Source organism: Trichechus manatus, unplaced genomic scaffold (assembly GCF_000243295.1).
Source record: "Trichechus manatus latirostris isolate Lorelei unplaced genomic scaffold, TriManLat1.0 scaffold00195, whole genome shotgun sequence".
NCBI classification, from domain to species: domain Eukaryota; kingdom Metazoa; phylum Chordata; class Mammalia; order Sirenia; family Trichechidae; genus Trichechus; species Trichechus manatus.
Window position 1 is genome coordinate 1,359,375 of NW_004444131.1, and position 19,424 is coordinate 1,378,798.

The window sequence follows — 19,424 nt, forward strand, 5'->3', positions numbered from 1 at the left end:
CAAGAATGGATTCCCAGGAATGAGTCTTCTTATGTGTTCTACTAGGTGCTATTTGACTATGGTGTTTTCTTAAACCATAGCTTTAGCTATTATTCAACCATTTTGTGTGGAAATAGCTCGACTTTTTAAAGCATGGGGAAACCAAAATCGTCAATATCTAGAATTCTTTTGGTGAACTTAAGCTAACAGTAAAAATAATTCTAAAGATAAAACTGTCATGCTTCTGGATGTCCCACTCCCCCCCGCAATATAAAATGAAACAGCAGTTTTCTTTAATCAAGGAGGGTCATTGCTTCTCATTGAGGTTAGGTGATCCACAAGATGGCAGCATTGAAACAGAAAGAAGGCACCTAGGGCTTCTTGCCAATTGAACTTACAAACAAACCTCAAAATAAGTCCGGTGCACAATAAGGTAAGTCTGGTATTATGTACCGGATTAAGGTCAGGCTGAGATCCTATCTTGTTTTGGCTTTACTTTAACTTTGTTGAAGTGTTTAACACAACGTAGTTTGTTTTCTGCGCTGAACTCCACCTCTGTTGCTCTTCCCTGCCTTTGACAATAGTGTTTGGAATTTTAATGGAAATATGTATTAAATAGAGAAGGATGATTTTCTTTTCATGTTTAGCTTTCAAGGAATTCTCATCAAGTGTTAATGTCAAATTCTGGAAGGAACGTACCATATGAATTGTCAAAATGGAGCTGGATGAATCTCCCCTCCAATGACAGCGTGACCTCTCAAAGGGAGTACACGGTCACTTTGGGAAAGTAAACTACTAAGCCAGATGACATTCGTGATGTGACCACTTTCAGTTAGTGGGAAAGGGCTATATTTCACGGCTGTAGTGTCATTGGAGGGATATATTTTATGTCTAGTCTATTATAACCATGAAATAGGACTTCTTAAAGCATGAGAAACCTGCTCCAAAATTTACACACTTTTGCACAGGAAGATTGAATTATGCAGATGAAGTAAAGCCAACGGAACACTGACTGAATGGCTGAGTAACCTTGTATGTCAACCTCTCAAGACACTGGAATGTATTGTTGCATAATCTCATTAGAAAATGCTAATATTGGGAAATATTAATTTGTGTGTGGTTTTGTCTTTTCTCCTCAAGTATAGTTTATAAACATGCAAGAGAGCAGCAAGCCATTACAATATGTGTATTTCTGGTTATATTTATCTTGCTAATGTGTTACATTTATTGTAGTAGTGAAAACTACACAGTTCATTATTTTGGCTATTAATATTCTGATGCGATCTTAAAATGAACTTGGATATCTTCATAATGACCAGGACTGGGATGGCTTTGCCTGAAAAGATGTTCTAGGCATTTCTCCTGCCTGCAGTGAGTGGCAGTAAGTCTTCCAATATCCTCCCCAGTCTGGTGAATTTAACAAGGCCAACTACTCAGCTTTCTGTATCTTTCCTCCCTTTTCTCTTTTTGCCCCCGATCATATATTTATGGCAACTCATTTATTTAAAAGAAATGTTTTTTAAAAAATGTATTTTGTTGGGCAGGGGTGTGGAGTCAGTGGCTGGATGTTGAAAATTCCAGCCTGGCTTGAGAGGCAATTAAACACAAAAAACACTCGTAAACAGTTAAGAAAGAAAAAAAGTAAGAAAGAAAGAGAAGAAGAGAAAAAATGGAAAAGAAAAAGGAGTGGGAAAAAAACAAGCAAAGAATGAAAGAAATATACAGGACTATTGACCTTTAAATCTTCAAAATAATACCTAGGCCCTGGAGCTGCAAAATTCTCATTAAATTCAATGGGAATAATCTGGTTAAATCCCTTCTTGACTCTTAAAAAATAGCAGGAAATAATATTCTGAACTTAAAACAAATTTATAGTCTCTGTGAGCAAGAACCAGCTGTGCGCGTGGAACCTATTTGGCTCGCGGTTGAATCATTAACACCATATATGCACAAGGATTTAATTTTTAAATCTGGTATTCAAAACTTCTACTGAGTATGTTAACTCCCTTACTCATAGGCTGATCTCTCAGTTCAAACAAGTGGAGGTGATGAGGCCCGTGTAATCACAGGTCAGGAGCACGCTCTGAGCGGCTGTAGTAATGCTTGAAGATCATAAGTGAGGAAGAGGCCTTCCAAGGGAAATTGTATTAAAAATGCAGGCTTCTCATCAGCTCCTGGCAGAGCATTAATAGACGTTTATGCATCTGATTGCAACCTAGACAGTATATGAATATTATATACACACTGAGTTTATTATATGAAATCTTAAGACTGCTGGAGTCTACGTGGCTTCAGCAAAATTGGATTATGAAGAAGGTGTAGGAGTCTCATTTGCTGCTGCTGGTAAAGATACCTAAAGAATCCGAAACCTGCAGAGCAGTGTGGATTATAAAGTATCAACTAGGTGTATCTCACCCAGGGTGTGCAAACCGTTAACGCACTCACTACTAACCAGAATGTTAGAGGTTCAAGTCCACCCAGAGGGGCCTTGGAAGAAAGACCTGATAATCAACTTCTGAAAAAATCAGCCATTGAAAGCCCTGTTGAGGACAATTCTACTCTGATACACGTGGGGTGGCCATGAGTTGGAATTGACTCCACTGCAACTGATTTGTTTGTTTTTGATTCTTTTTTTTTCAGCCCTGGCCTCTGAACTCCTTGCCCGTTCAGGTCCTCAAGCAGGGCCTGGGCACTGACTTAGCTGGGAGACAACAATGCAAACAGAACTCCTCCAAAGAAGGTCAGACAAACCAGTGCTCACAATTGAAGGCTTGGAGCCCAGACTCATGACTCAGGCGACAGAAAAACTATTAGGAAACCAAGTCGATTTGTAAAGGACTCTGTGCTGACTGTGGAATTCAAAGCACAACAGGCTGCCTCTCTCAGTAAGTCACGTGGTTTGAACAGAACTCGTTCAGATGGTGGTGGAAGTGGGTCTTACTGGTTTATGATTTGCGTACCTGCCCTCCGACCACAGTAGACCCTATAAGATGGCCACCTGGCTCAGAAGTTCCTCTCTGATGCCATCAGGTAAATGGCCTTGAGCTCATGCCCCAGTCAAATACTTTAACAACGTCATTCCTGCCCTGCCCACCATTCAGGGGAGAATTATCCAGAATCTATAGCTTTCCATTTTCTCCACAGCTGTTCTTTACTTTTTGTTTTTTTAATGATCTCTAGCTCTCTTAATAGGAAGGAGGAGAGAGGAGATAAAACAAGTTAGTTGGCAACTTCATAGTGGATTTAAGTAACTATCTGGCAAGAAAAGCAGCTCAAACAAGAGTTAAAATGCTTATGACTTCATCAGAACTTCATTTATTTATCTCACCCCTCTTCCCTATTACAAAAGGTTGTAGAAAGCCAGCTGGTGGTTACTATCCTTTCTCCACATAAAACCCACACTGAGGGCAAAGAACTACCAGGGCCTAAAGGCAGCTTGAGGCAGGGCCCCACTCAAGAGATCGTTGTTGTTAGCTGCCGTGGAGTTGGCCCCCGACTCATGGCGACCCCATGCACAAAAGAATGAAACACAGCTGGGTCCTGGTCCATCCCCATGATCAGTTGCAGATCGGACTGTTGTGATCCATAGAGCTTTCACTGGCTGCTTTTCAGAAATAGATCACCAGGCCTTCTTCCTAGTCTGTCTCAGTCTGGAAGCTCTGCTGAAACTTGTTCAGCATCATAGCAATACGGTGGCTGCCCATGAGATACATCATACCCCCATCTCCCGCATGGAAGGTGAGAATTTTACCAGCAAACACCACAGACCTTTCACTCATGAGGTAGCTTCAGCTATACGAGGGGGATACAATCTTTGAAAGCCACCTTTTACAATTTAGAAAGATGTGTGTAACTGTAGAGTTTTCAGAATTTAGGTGATTATTCTCTTGTTTTTTATTGTACTGGCATTTAGGGGTGTTTGAGCTTAGCGGTGGCAGGAATTGTGTCCACCTGAGCAAACCACGGGAAACTTCGGGTTAAGTTCAGCTGAAGAGAAGTTTGTTTTACAGTTTAATCAGGTCAACACTAACAGTGTCCTTTAAGGAAGCATACTAATTAGAGCCGTCCTTTCTACTTTGAGCCTAGCTGGGTAGTGTCATGCTGTTGAGGAAACGTTGATATACACCACACGCCCCATTAATAGGTGACTGTGGAGGCCAAGGCTGAGTGTGCTTCAATAAAGGAAACAGGAGAAGCAGGACAAGTGACCTGTTCACCTTTCTCTAATGATTAACTTTGAAGTATTTAAAACCTCTGATTGCTTGTACTATTTCCCTTCATGTGTGTCTGTGGGGAGGAATTTCACAGAATCCTAACAACAAAACAAAAGAGAGAGGGAGGGAGGCCACCGTTTAATCATGGCTGGCCTCTGGTAAAGGAGCCCTGGTGGTGCAGTGGTTAAGTGCTCGGCTGCTAACCGAGAGGTCGGCAGTTCGAAACACCAGCCACTCCTCAGGAGAAAGATGTGGCAGTCTGCTTCCATAAAGATTTATAGTCTTGGAAACCCTATGGGGCAGTTCTACCCTGCCCTATAGGGTCACTATGAGTTGGAATCCAGTCAGCGATGGTGGATTTGGTTTTTGGTTTGGGCCTCTGGTAAATAGCCAATGAAGGACTTTGAAAGTCATTATGCATTTCTATTAATAAACTGATGAGGAGCTGCTGTTTCTGGGAAGGCTCCCCGCCCCATGGACAATTCCAGCCATGGTTTCCTGAACCCCATTTCATGGCCTGCCCACTGGAAACGCTCTTGTAAAGCTGCCAGCTCTGTGGCAGGCAAAACTGACAAACTTTGCCTGTCTCGGCACTGCAGAATGGTGATGAAAATAAATACTCAGGCTGCTGCCTGTGAGATTTCCTTCTCCTGTAGTTTGCAAACACAGTCTATGTCCTAGATGTGCTGCATTTAAACAAAGTATGTTACTCAGCTCCTTCAATTGCAAGCTGGGATTGTCACCATTTGCCAATTACTGATGGAGAAGGAAATCTCACTCCCTGCTGCATATACATGTGGATGGAAGGAAAGAAATATTTATGGCTCATGCTTGGAGACCAGATGCTGCGTGCCATCTCTCCTTCTAGGACGTTCAGGGAAACTGAAAACCGAGAAGCGCAGCAATGCACTATTTTTTTTTTGGAGGCAGAGTGTGCATGGAATCAACCAAATTTTATATTTAATTTGATACCTGATTGTATTGTACTGTCTAAGACTGTTGGCTTTTCTGTGGTCAGCACAGTGGTACCCCCTGAAAAACAAAAACAATGACATACAAAAATGAGAAAAAGGAAGCAGATAATTTGCAATGCAGACACTTTGCATGCTACATGCATCTATTAGAAGCAAAGATTTTCCATAGAAAATTCTTCCTTTAATTTCAGCTATAGCAGTGATTTTAGTGACATTTTACTCCCTACAAGTATCAAATTCAAACAAATCATTGTTTTTTTTTAACCCAACATGTTTCTTCTAAATCGTCAAGGCGACATGGAGAGTTTGAGAAATTGTTACAAGGGCATTCCCTGGTTTGCCGTCTAAGCCTAGCATACAACTGCAATAGTGAAAAGCAAGGGCCTCTAAAAGTCCTTGGTGACTTGGGCATTAAACTCAACCTAGACCTGTAAGCTTCAAATAGTTCTCCAAGGTTTCAGCTGTGTCCCTTCAGGGGAGTTGCAAAGCTAGATCCTACAATCTAGTTTAAAACTGAACGTTTAAAGTGAGTGACAGTGGTTCCCCCTATTTTTTTTTTTTTTGGAGCGGGGGGCACTGCTATAGTTGTTTATTTTTTCCAAGGACAAATATTCTGCCCAGGATGTGGTTTGAAGAAGCTGCAGCAGGCAGCAGGAAACAGGGAAGAGGAGAAATATTTCTTCGTTGTCCCAAGGAACTGTGAGATTGAACAAAGGACGAGTTGAACACTGAACTTTCAATCAATGTGGACAACATTTTGGAATTCCCAGTTAGGGGACAGGCAGTAACTGAGTTGAGACTTTGCTTTGCCCTCTATTCTTCTGTGTTTTAGCTCTTCCATTTTCCACTCTTATCACTATACTTTGTTTTAAAGTGGTGCTCTCAAACATGCCCAATCATAAAAATCACCGGAGTGCTTGTTGAAATTGCAGATGCCTATCTATCTATCTATCCCACCATTGTCTGTCAGTTTGTTGTACTGTGGTGGCTTCCATGTAGCTGTGATGCTGGAAGCTATGCCACTAGTATTTCAAACACCATCAGGGTCATCCATGGTGGACAGGTTTCAGTGGAGCTTCCAGACTTGGAGGTAGATCACCAGAAGAAAGCCTTGGTGATCTACCTCCACAAACTAGCCAATAAAAACCCTATGATCACAAGAGAACATTGTTCGACTCACTTTCTTTGAGCCCTTCATTAGGAGGGATCAGTTGCTGGAGGAGGATAACATGTTTGGTGAAGTAGAGGGCCAGCGAGGGTGGGAGACCCTTGGTGAGGTGGATTGGGACAGTAGCCGCAACGATGGACTTGAACATGTTGGAATTGTGCACATTTTCTTGCACTCTTTCATGTACATTATGTATTGCATAATATATATTTTTATTTGATGGATTAAAATCTTTTTAAAAGTCATAGCAACGTCAGAAAAGAGGGACAAAAGCACCAAGTTTTTCCCCACCCAGGGAATTTACTTATGAAGTACATGGAGGATTAACTGGAAAAAAAAAAAAAAGACAGTATTTTAAATTCTTACACTCCAGATAATGGCAAAGAAATGAGTGTCTGTGCTTTCCCAAAATTTGGTTAAATCACCCAAACTCTTCCTATTAGACTATCTACTAACTTCCCGTCTGTTAAAATGGATGAATAACTTGTTCAAAATCACAGTCACAAAAATGTTTATTATAATTCCCCAAAGAATACCTGCTGGTCCACTCAAATATATTTGCAGTTTCAGAGATACAGTCCCACTTAGCTACTTACACTTTGTAATCTTTCTTAAATGTTGAATATTGTGGTTATGACTGTTACTGTCTACACAGGCAAGGATTTTATACATGCAAAGCACCTTGTAATTTTGTTTGATGAGATATAGAAAACTCTATGGCATTTTACCCACTGACTTTTGAACCTCAGACACCTTCATACTGATAAGGTTACTCAGAAGCCCAACAATGTCTGTATTTTGCATCAGTTTGGAAAATCTGCTAAGACAAGCTGTTGAGGATGCAAAAAGGAAACATAGCTTTTGGACAACCAGTCACCACTACCGCTGCCACCACCACCATCATCATCGTAATAATAATGCATCTTCCATGTCTAGACATTATACTGAAAGCCCTAATATACTGAATCTTATATTCCTGGAAGACAGGCAGCATTACCATCACGTTACAGAATACAAAACTGAGGTTTGGAAGGGTTAAGTAATTCACCCCAAGAAAAACAGAGTAACAGAGCTGAGACTCAAAGCCATTCCAAAGCTTGTACTCAGTCGACTTTATAGCAATGCTGTCTCTCTTGGCCATCCCTAAGTAAACTGAGGATTTGACTCAGTTAACGACAAGATACAGAACTAGTCCTGGGCCTGTTTGCCCTCAGATCCTTTGCTTGTCCTTCTCTGATCTCTGTAGCACAGGGAGGACTGACGTTTCTGCGTCAGCTGCCTCCCTGATGTATTTGGCTGATGGGAGAAGTTTGGACAGGAAAAGGAAAAACAAGCCAGGTTATTTCTTGTTACGGCCACCCCTCACCCCTGCCACATACCCTCATCCTATCAGGTGGTATCTTGGGTATCAGTTGTTTCCTTCACAACTTCAGCTGCTGCTGGGCGGGCTACCACCGGCTAACCCTAGTCCCTGGGATTCTTTCAGAATACCTCCTCCTTTTGTCCCTTCAGCCTAGCAGTGTAGTGGCATCCAACGCTTCTTCCAACACTTATGTAACCAATTCCCTGCATCAAGTTCTGTCTGTTTGAATGAGAGGTTTCTGTAAGCCTGAGGAGACCCTACAGTATAAAGACATTATCTTGTTACAGTCAGGATATTGCTAGTTTGGACTGAATGATCCCTCTTCCCACCCTGATCATCTCTCATCCTGCTGGGCAGAGGCTAAAGTTGTCTTATCTTTTTTAGTTTAAAGCTTTGAATTCTGTTCCTGATAATAATGCCATCTAACATTTCAGTATGCTTCAGATATTCTGAAGAACAGTCTATCTCACTGGAGAACCAGCTGACCCATAGCCTCTTTCTAAGGGAAACCTTCATCCAATAATTCCTACTAAAGCAACAGCCTTGGGCACAGGAATAAATGGGTGTGTCTGTTCCTCATGACACTATCACCATGGACACTACTGACTGGACCAGGAAAGGGCCTCCCACATAAGAACAACCAACTCTGGGCTGGCTGGCTTCCTATAAAGAAACCTGGAGCAAGAGCTTCGCCCATTCAGGTCAATAGCAACAATCTATAGGGTGTTTAAACTATAGATTTAGGGGTCAGTTAGTTGGAAAGAAGAGCAGAAAGTCACCCTGAGAGACACGAGAGAAAAGATGTAGTGTTACTGGCAGCAGTCAGAAAAGATTAGCAAGCTCCTGCTGTGGATTCTGCCACTCCCTAGTTTTCTGGCTGGCCTGGACTTTTGGCTAAGATTTCTGCCCCTGATCACCCTGCCTTTTAAAAAATTTCCCTTAGTATCCTTTCAATAAATTGTCTACTATTTGACATAATCTGAGTGTGTTTAATTTTCTTGCAACCAAAATAACAATCTACAACATGTTTTAAAGCTTCTTTATACATCTTCTATCTCATCTACACCACAACTCTATGAGGTAGGTAGGATGGAGGTTATTACTATCATTAAAAGAAGGCATTCAAGCTTTAGATTAGCTAAATAACTTGCCTAAGGTCACTGGGCTAAGTGACAGAGCCAGGACTGGCATCCAGGTGTTTTGATTTTTGTGTGAGGTGAGGGTGACGCAGGACTGGGCAATGTTTTATTCTGTTGTACATACATAAGGGCACTGTGAGTCAGAGTTGACTGAATGGCAGCTGTCTATTTGTCTATCTATCTACCTATCTATCTATGTATCTACATCAGACCTAACTGAGAATCAGAATTTCTAAGGTCGAGGGCTTGAAATCTGTATTTTGAAAGCTTTTAGCTGAGTTTTACAATCTGCTAAGTTGGGAAACAATGATTTGATACTTATTACTTAGGTGCTTGGAAACCCTGGTGGTATAGTGGTTAAGGGCTACATCTGCTAACCAAAAGGTTGGCAGTTTGAATCCACCAGGTGCTCCTTGGAAACTCTATGGGGCGATTCTAGTCTGTCCTATAGGGTCGCTATGAATTGGAATCAACTTGACGACAATGGGTTTGGTTTTTTGGTTTTTACTTAGATGCTTGAGAAAGCCGTTTCTCCTTCTGTGTGTCTATGACGCAGCTCATGGGCTAAGGTAATCTGTTATTCCAAGACAGAAAGTACTGAGCTGACTTACGGTAAGAGTATGGGGTGGGCCCAAGACTACCATGGAAATTTTGAGGTTGTTCTAAGGTGCGGTAATCATGTACCTTCCAATAACATCATTCAATAAAGATTTGTGATGATCTTTATCCTGGCCAGCCCCTAGTCTTATACTTGCAGCTCCCACAGACAAGAAATCATGCTACATATCCAGATCACAAATGAGAAAGCCATAAAAATCATACCCTTGAAATGATCTTAAGATTTATGAGCTCATCAGCTACAGCATCAAGTCATGTTACACCTGTTGTCCCACTAAATACGCTGGATGAGTGGCCACATATGTGCCTGGCCTCAATAAGGCAGGCACTAGAAAGAAGGAATTATATATATTATGGGTTAAGAAGGTGAACCTGTAATGGCAGAATTGGAGGGAGGCCAGAATACATTAGCATTCTGTTCCCGGTGGCCTTATAGGAGAAAGACTCAAGGTGAAAATTCACTTTTTAAAACCAGTATGCATTATCAGTTTTTGTCAGAGGCTGGAAGCCAAATTCCGCTGCTGGGTACACACAGCTCCAAAGTGAAATTTGGCCTCCTGGTGCCTTTGAAGCCAATTGTGTTATCCAATGACTTCAAAGGCATTTGCAAATGAGTAACTTCAGGGGTGGATTTTCACCTTGGCAAGCAAGTATAGCAGTGCAAAATCTCTCCGAATTTCCACGCACTTGCTGCAATTCACCTGGAATTTCGAGTTATTCTTTGTACGTAATGAACATTTTGCCACAATGCTTCTCCCCTTCTATGTACAAATAGGTCACCCCAGGAGGAGAAATTAAATCAACACTATCTGCATTAAAGAACTAAAAAGAACGCTAAAGAGAGCATTGAACTCAATCTCCATGTTCCCACCAGTCAGGGTTAAAGTGAGAATGCTCTTGGTTTGGTTTCCTTACACTGAACAGCCGAAGTTTGCAGCTCTAAGAGTAAAGCCTGTGACAGAATTAGCAGAGAGAATGCAATTTTGTGTGAGCAATAATAAGTACATTATTTAGATGTAAAGAGGCACCTGGTTTAGGTGAAGCTTTTGCTTCTTATAAATATTTACATAGGAGCACATCCTTTTTCGGTGCCCTGGTGGCGCAGTGGTTAAAAGCTTGGCTGCTAACCAAAAGGTCGGCAGTTGGAATTCACCAGTGGCATCTTGGAAACCGTATGGGGCAGTTGTACTCTATCCCATAGGGTCACTATGAATCGGAACCGACTTGATGGCACATAACAACAACAATGACACATTCTTTTTCAGAACAGGATAACACATAGCTTCATAAACTGAAATAAGTATTTTTTTAAAAAGACAAATTGCTCTTAATGCAATAAATGAATAAGAACCAAGAGAACGCCTTCTAAAATCACCTCTACTTCATGGGAGCATCGGGTGGCATTAACAACACCCCTCAAGGGTCTTAAAATACATATGTGTTTAGAGAATTATTGAAGAAGCACTGGTGGTGCAATGGCTGCTAATTGAAAGGTGGGCGGTTTGAACCCACCCAGTGGCTCTGCGGGAGAAAGGCCTGGCAATCTCCTTCTATAAAGATTACAGCCTAGAAAACCCTATGGGGCAATTCTACTCTGTCACATGGGGTCAGTATGAATTGGAATAGACTCGACAGCACACAACAACAACAGCAGCAATGTAGAATTATAGAGACGAACGTGCTGGCCTGAGAAAATAATTTTTTTTTTTTTTTTGCTATGGTAATAGGTAAAAGGAAGAAAGGCCTGGAGACCTACTTCCTAAAAAACAGCCATTGAAAACTCTGCGGAGCACAGTTCTATTCTGACACTGATGGGGTCGCCACAAGTTGGAATCAACTAGAGGCTGGTTTTTTTTTAATATGTAAAAAACAAAAGTAGAATGAACTTTTTTCTGCTACCCAAGAAATGATTTTAAACACTGTAGATAAAGCCAAACCTTGTGCTTTCACAGGGTTGTCAGTGTTTCCACTCTAAATGACCCGTTTTCTGTGGTCTATAACTTGTTGCAATACACAATTTGCTCCAGGCTAACATACTTGCCCTATTTCATTCAAAGTCTTCAGTTTCAATGGATTCAGTCATGAGCTAATGACAGATGAGAAGGTTGGTTGTTCTGATACGAGCAGTAAGTCTGAGGCTTTGTTTCTAATCAATATTAACTGACCACTTCAGGGTTTATGAAGAAAAGAACCCCCTCTACAAGAGTGTAATTGAAAAGCGTATACTGTGATCACTGTAGCCGTTCCTATTTATGAGGCATTTCACTAAGGGTGCCTGATGGCGTCATGAAAGGCCTGGGGTTTGTGGCAGTGTTTACAGGCTGCCCCGGGAAGGTTCCAAAGGACCTAGCTCATGGGACGGTTCTCTGTTTTTTACAGAATTGGAGATAGGGTTTTTCAACTTGAACATGATGTCTTATGCAGAAAATGCCTCTGCATTAATTACACTAGTTTTTGTGGCTTGAGGCTATTTACATACAAGATTTACATTCAAAAGCCCACAGCAATGTAACATTTATTGGCCATGTGAATCTAAAGGATTATCCTGGAAATCTGGAGAAAGACAGTTTTAGAAAGATGGGATTTAAATGAAAACCCAGGACAAGGTACTAAACTTCTGAGCTAAATTTTTTTTTTACCCCCTTATTCCACCTCAGAATGCAGAATGCTCTTGCTTCCTCAGAGGAGAGCTTTTGAAGTAATTGAAAATGTACTGTGGGATGTATCCTTCAAGATTTTGCACTAATGCTTTAGCCAATAACACAGTGCTGTTATGAAGTGACATGGTAAGGCCTTCCGTTTCCCCCGTGGAAATTAATTATGTTGGCTCTCTGAGTCCCGTCTGGGTAAAAATACAGACCTGCATCCAAGGGCTCATATCTAGTCTCTGAGGTTTGGGATTCTTAAAAACACAAGTCAGGTGCTATATGAAACTGTGTTTTGACCTGGGTAGCAGTAAAGTTTTCACAAAAGCTTTTTCAACAATAGGGTGAAAATCCTTATGCCTTGGCCAATTTCCAAATGGTGTAATCCCATTTCCCCACTTCCCTAATATTTCCTCTGCCGTTCCAAGTGGAAGAGAAGGTCATTTTCTAGCTCGCAGAGTTTTAGAATGTTATGGAGTAACACTCCAGACGAATTAGTGAGATATTTGGCACATGCCATCTCTGATGTATATGCTAGCTGGTGGTGATGTGAAGCAACAAGTAATTCTGCCTTTGTAAATTCTAATGTAAAATGCTTTATAAAATCCTCACTTAAAAGCTGCATTTCAAGTGTAAGCCTGGTTTCATCAATTAGTTGCATAAAGGATCCACTCAAAAAACTGGCCTATTTAGAAAAGGAAAATAAGCATTCTAGAGTGTGTGGTTGTATTTAAACAATGCATGTGTTAGGGAAGAGCTGAAAACGCAGGGTGAGGAGGGACGATGAGGATCAGTTTAGCACATTTAACCAGTTACCATGGATTCAACTTCGACTCGTGGCAACCCCATGTGTGTCAGAGTAGAACTGTGCTCCATAGGGTTTCCAATGGCTGATTTTTCATAAGTAGATCACCAAGCCTTTCTTCTGAGGCACCTCTGGGTAGATTTGAACCACCAACACTTCCATCAGGCTGAGTGCTTAACCCTTCGCACCACCCAACGATGTTAGCCATGGAAATATTCAATTAAGCTTTTTTGGCTCTGAAAATGGCTAAAATGATTGATTCAAATAGCTGTGGATATTAAGAACAATTTGTTTACATAGGTGACATGAAAGAAATGGTGACGCATGTGTCCTGGCAAAGCTGCCCCTACTCCTGGGGCAGCTCTTTCAGAACTTCGATGGCCCACTGCCACGAGGAGTTAGGCTAATACAGACAGGCATCAGTGGGTCCCCACTATGACATGAACTAAAATGGCACAGCAATGGGATGAAGATGGTTTCTGCACCTGTGAGTTGGAAGTCATCACCTGTTCCACTGTGGCAGTTGGCCTGGTCGTCATCACATTCATCGACTGGGTTCCCATTGGGAGTGGTCGGTCCAGCTGTAGGAACTGAAACAAAATCCAAGGGTTATATTTCACACCTCAGAAATGTATTCTCAAGCCGCTGGCTGTTGAATCTGCTAACCCTTTTGCAGAAAACTCCAATCTGTTCTAAGCAGGCTGGGGGCATGGTTTGACTCTCTTTCAGGAGCTAAAATATACTTGGACTTTGCAGAATGCATCAGGGGATGTTTTGTTTTGGAATTTGATCCTTATCTGCTGAGTTAGGGTTGGCTGCCTTAGCATTTTATACATCATTATCTACATAAACATTCTTTTTTTTTTTTTGGAAAGCTCTTGAATTCTCACTGGTTATTTATTCATGACCCTGGAGTTGAGAAGGAGTCCCTGAGTGGCACTAACCAAAAGGTTGGCAGTTCAAATCCACTGAGAGGTGCTTTGAAAGAAAGCCCTAGCAATCTTCTTCCAAAAGATCACAGCCATTGAAAACCCTATGGAGTGCAGTTCTACTCTGCAACACATGGGGTCACCGTGAGTTGGAATTTACTCGACAAATAGTTTTTTTTTGGAGTTGAGAACTTTGATGATAGAGATTTTGCTTGGACCATCGTTCTTTTCATTTTCAAGGCGCCAGAGAACTCACTTGGCCTGAATTCTTTTATATCCTAAGTATATACTAAGTTTTCTAAAAATATATTATTAATATTATTTCTTCAAATAGGAGTCCCATTCATTTAGTGCAACATTGTTCTTTTTTAAAGAGTCATTCCATTTCCCTATTTCCCTTAAAGTGAGCTTCTGAACCTATAATCCCTCCATTCAGAGCAGGCGTCTGAGAGGCGTTGTCTCAGATATCCTGGGGTCATTTTACCTTGACTCCCATTGGATTTCATTCCACCGTTGGCAGGTATTCCCGTATCTTTGAATTTGTAGTTGAAAGGTAGCCAACATTAATCAAAGACTGCTTTTGAAGTCTTTTAAATTTAGTTCATTCATTTTTTTTTTTTTAGCCTGTTACTCATTTTTGCAATCTGTTTAATATTTTACAGTTTTCGGCATTACATATCACTTTACAAGACTTGAGATAATGGACATTTCTCTTGATGCTGGAGAACCGGACAAGATGTCAGGAGTGGGAACCTATTCTTTTACAGTTTCTGGCCGGGAGGAATTTTCTGGTTACTGCCACGTTCTCAGTAAAAGTTTGACACTGGTTGTTACTGTGATTAAGTAAAGAGTAGGGTTATGACAAATGAGGCATGTACCTGAGTTTCAACTTCCTCCAATTTCCTCAACTGCCCGAATACACACACCAATAATAACTAGATCACCAAGTACAGATAACACACACAGCATTTGGCACGCAGTTCAGACTTTGTAAACTGCAGACATGTGTGTTCTGGGCTCTACTCAGTGATGTCAGTGAATCAATAGAATCGTCTATGGCAGTGCAGATAGCTGTCTTCTCTAAGCTGTCCTTATTCTCGATAACATGCCACTTTTAAATACTTTGAACAGTCTCACCATGAGTTGGAATGGACTCGATGGTGACTGGTTTGGTTTTGGTTTATCTGTCTTGATGCTTTTTCTGCATTCCTTATGCTAATTATAAAGAGGGGCTTCCATCTTGGAAGTGGCCCTGAGTGGTGCCTAGACTGAACAGAAAAATTAGAAAGTGAATGATTTTGCTCCCCAGTTTTGCTATATGAAAATATTTCAGCTTCTGTGGTTCTCCAGCTGTTTCTTAAATAGAAGTGCCAGCTCAAAACAAGTGGAAAGCTCATGAAGGCTGCCCCTGATCTTTCCGTATCCTTCGAGGCGCCTCCTGTAGAACAAGGCTCAGAGAAGATATTTATTAAGGGCCCGTTAATTGATTGAAGAAACGCACTTTCTTTCACCAATTGTGCTAAAAGCTTTGACATTCCTTTCCTCGGATGTTGGTTTCTCAAAGGCTTGGGGAAAACTTCCTCACTTTTGCGAGTCCTTGGAAACATCTGCAGGCAAATCATTCCACCAACAGTTTCTACCTCACTACAGAGTTTACACTGGCAAACTGCCACCAGGTGCAATCTTTTCAACCATCCATTCACTCCACCTCCTAAATCAGAGTTTCTTTCCAGAACCTAGGCTTAAGACCTGCATCATAACAGCAGACTCCCTTTTCCAGATGCCCACATTTCTCAGTAAATTGAATGAATGCATCTGCAGTTGGTTCACCCTGCCCATCCCTTCTTTTTCTTGGCATCCTTGCCAAAGCCCTGGCAGAAGATCTTTCTTGGTCTGTGTTGATAGCAGTTAGATAACTCAGCGGTCGGGACATGACTACAAATATGGAAACAATGACACAACAAACCATGGAAGATAATGGTCTGGCTTTAAATAAGCACATAAAAAAGTAGTGATAATAATTCAGTAGTGTGGTGATTTATAGCCTAAGATTCTGTAGCGCATAAGAAAAGTTTTATGGCATTTAATGTGCTCAGGAATGTAATTATACTTGGGTAGCTCAAAACACAAATAATTTTGGAAACCACAAGAAGGTGATATTAAAAAGCATTCTTCAAAACAACTATGAGCATATGCTCAACTGATTAACATCTGCATACCAACAATAGCCATTCTCTCAGCTATCCTGGAGAGAGACCTCAATGGGGATGGAAAAGTTGGCATAAAGTTATTCATTTACTCCCAAATCTAAGGCAGATGGGAATTACAATGCACGAAATCAAAAAATAATGCATTAAGCAACCATTATAGCATCTTTTCTCCCATGTATCTCATTCATTACATGTTAAAAAACAGAGCAGAGCGGAATCCTGAGGTCAGCACGGGAACTGAATTTGTCTTCGACATTAACCTAAGTTGATGCAGTCATACCCTTAAACAGACCTCCCAGCACTTTCGTGTACATTATTGCAGGTAAAATTTTGTCTCTCTGCAGCAGCCTTAAAAAATCATCAAAGATGCTGTCTTCATGTCTCAGCCTGTCCAGTGCTACTTCCTGCTAGTATGCAATGGTAGTCAACACCACAGACACAAACTTGGATCAGAAACAGATCTCTCAACATTAAAAAAGTCAGAAGAGAAAATCCCTGAATCTGAGGGGAGTTAAGAGAACATTCAAGAAAAGAATGTGATGCTAAAGGCCCTGATTCATGGTGTGTGCTAGAGAGAGACAGGGCCACCCAAGGGGAAAAGGGGGCAGTTTGTGACAGCACCAACAGGAGTATAAATGCATGAAAAAGGAAAGAAAAAAACAAAACTAGAGAACTAGAAGGGGCTCTGGAAATGTAATTACCTTCCACTTCACAGCCCAGCAGCTCCATCCTTAGCCCTAGTCCGCCATGAGTGGCTCTCTCGGGGTAGATCCTGATGAATCGTGTGGAAAGAGGTGGAAAAGTTCTCAGCTCAGGTGTGTCATAGTTGTTGTTGCCCTCAAAAGACTGTGAAGCATGAAAAACACTGGTTATTAAGAAAAAAATAAATGAATAAAACCTCCCTTTCAACAGTTATTTCTTCTGTCCTTTAGGATGCTTATTAGGACAAAAAAATAGGTCTCATTCTACCACTTCATAAATGGCTGACATTTCTGTCATAAATGAGAGAGGAAAAAAAGAAATAAAACTTTCTCTGAGAAGGGACAGATGTCATTTCTCAGAACTTCTATACCAACGGAGGCTATCCCAGAAGCTGAGGATTTAATGAGACATGTTTTTAAAGGATACGCTGATGTGTGCCTTGGTGAAGTGACACTTTTATCACTTCCTCGAGGTGGAAGAAGATAACTCAGGAAGAGAGCCTGCTGGTTTTTAGAGCTTAACAAGCTCTAAAAAAAGAAAAAAAAAAGTTACATTCTCTTAAAGGAGAGGGTCGTAGTTTTGCTCTAGAAGAGAGAGGAATTAAATTCCTGAAGTAGGAGCTAGTAAATTTTATCTACGGCAAACCAAAAAGCAAACCAGTTGCTGTTGAGTCAATTCTGACTCATGGCAACCCTATGTGTGTCAGAGTAGAACTGAGCTCTGTAGGGTTTTCAATGGCTGTGACCTTTTAGAAGTGTATCACCGGCCTTTTGTTCCAAGGTGCCTCTGGGTGAACTTGAACCACCAACCTTTCAGTTAGTACCCAGTTGTTTAATCACGTGTGCCACCAGGCAGCCTTAATATAAGGCAAATGTTGTTTATTCAATAACTTGGGTTATTCCAACCCACTGAAATTACTATTTACTTAAGAAGTACCTACCACTTGGAGGCATTTGTAGGTAAAAGACGTTCTCACTTCAGGAAAGCACAAGTGTCCTCATTTTATGCTTTGAGACTGGATGAACTGCAGTATGAACCTGTATCTCTTTAGAAGTCAACGTGACATTTTTGGGGAGTTAGGCCACCCACTGCCGGGCCACTGCTTGATTTTTTCCCTTTTTACATTATCTTAGCATTGGGAGTGTCCCTTTGTATATCAACCATCATATCTTGTTTGTAGGTGACAGCATTGTTCTAAGTGCTTAATATATTTACTCATTTAATCCCCAAAACAGCTCCATGAGGTAAATTCTGTTACTACCCACATTTTACAGATGGGGAAACTGAGGCACAGAGAGGTTAACTAATTTGCCCACAGCCATAGGGATGGTAAGTGGCAGAGCCAGGACTCAAACCTAGGCAGTCTGAACTGGTGCCCTTAACCATACCACCATAATGCCTGTGCCTTTAGAAATAATCTAGCCTAATCTCCTCACTTTAATAGAGCAAAACACTGATGTCTGGGAAATGTCTATGCCCAAGATCATACATTTACTTTCATTAATTTTTCATTAAATTTGATGTAGTTTGGGCTCCCAAGTCTGATTAATCAGATTGAGGAGGTGGCCAGTCCAGGACCATGTCGGTCAGTAGTGGGAACCATGCTCAATAACTGGGTCAAGGCATCGTTACAAACCAAAGGGATGATTGTTCAGTGGTGGAAACACCATGACCCAACAGCGGAGGTGCGTAAGTGGAGATAAACAGATTGGCTAGGTGGTTACATAAACGACCAGGGGTTTTCCAAGTTCTAACCAGTTAACCAGTTGCCATTGAGTCGATTCCTACTCATGGCGACCCGGTGTGCATCAGAGTAGAACTGTGCTCCACAGGGTTTTCGATGGCTAATTTTTTGGAAGTAGGTCGCCAGGATTTTCTTCCGAAGTGCTTTTGGTGGGCCTCGAACCTTCAATCTTTTGGTTAGCAGCCAAGCACGTTAACCGTTTGCAACACCCAGGGACTTCTTCCAAGTTCTAGAAGTAAATTAACTGGATTTTTTCAACCCAGAGGAGTTTCCAGGAATCTAAAAGTGTATCAATAATATAGACCTGCTCCTCTCAATTAATTTCCTTTTTTTTTTTTTTAAGAGTATTCTTTTGATAGAACTGCAATTCCTGCCAGTAACTGAGACTCTAACATATGTTATTGTTAGGTCCAATTAAGTTGCTGTCAGTAAGATGCTAATTATAATGAAAATACCATTACTACACATGCAAATTTTGTCTATGTTAACATAGCTTTAAAGATCATAGGAGAAAAGCATTCCTATCTTTGGAATCCCAGGCTCTTTTCTTAATTTTCACTTGAGGGAAGAATTAGCTCAATGTAAATACATTATAAAAGCTGACAGTGATGAGTTCAGAAGATATTAGCAATGAAAAGTCATATGGAACTGAGCTGACTTTGATATCGTAAGATTGCTTATGAATTACCTTTGTGTTCTACTAATCACTTTTTAGAAGAAGAGGGCTTTGAGTATTCGGATCTTCGTCTGTTTCTGAAAAGTCTGGTTAATTCAGACTCTGATATACCTGGTCCATCATATACTATTTAGGGGTAGGGAGTGAGGAGAGGGCATACAAGATTTTAAATCCAATAAAAAACCAAAAATAAAAAAAAAAAAGAAGCAACCCAGTTGCAGTTGAGTCAATTCCTACCCATGGCAACCCCACGTGTGT

At 41.1% G+C, this 19,424-nt stretch overlaps 1 protein-coding gene across 1 annotated transcript in view; it reads right to left on the reverse strand.

Moving 5' to 3' along the window:
• The window catches only part of NRP1 (neuropilin 1), a 178,029-nt gene that overhangs the window by 18,928 nt on the left and 139,677 nt on the right, over window positions 1-19,424 (reverse strand). The window contains exons 9-11 of the mRNA XM_023741977.1: window positions 16,746-16,890; window positions 13,412-13,495; window positions 5,166-5,225 (exon numbers count right to left, since the gene is read on the reverse strand). Of these exons, the coding sequence (XP_023597745.1) occupies window positions 5,166-5,225; window positions 13,412-13,495; window positions 16,746-16,890 (289 nt within the window). The remainder of the gene's footprint in view (window positions 1-5,165; window positions 5,226-13,411; window positions 13,496-16,745; window positions 16,891-19,424) is intronic.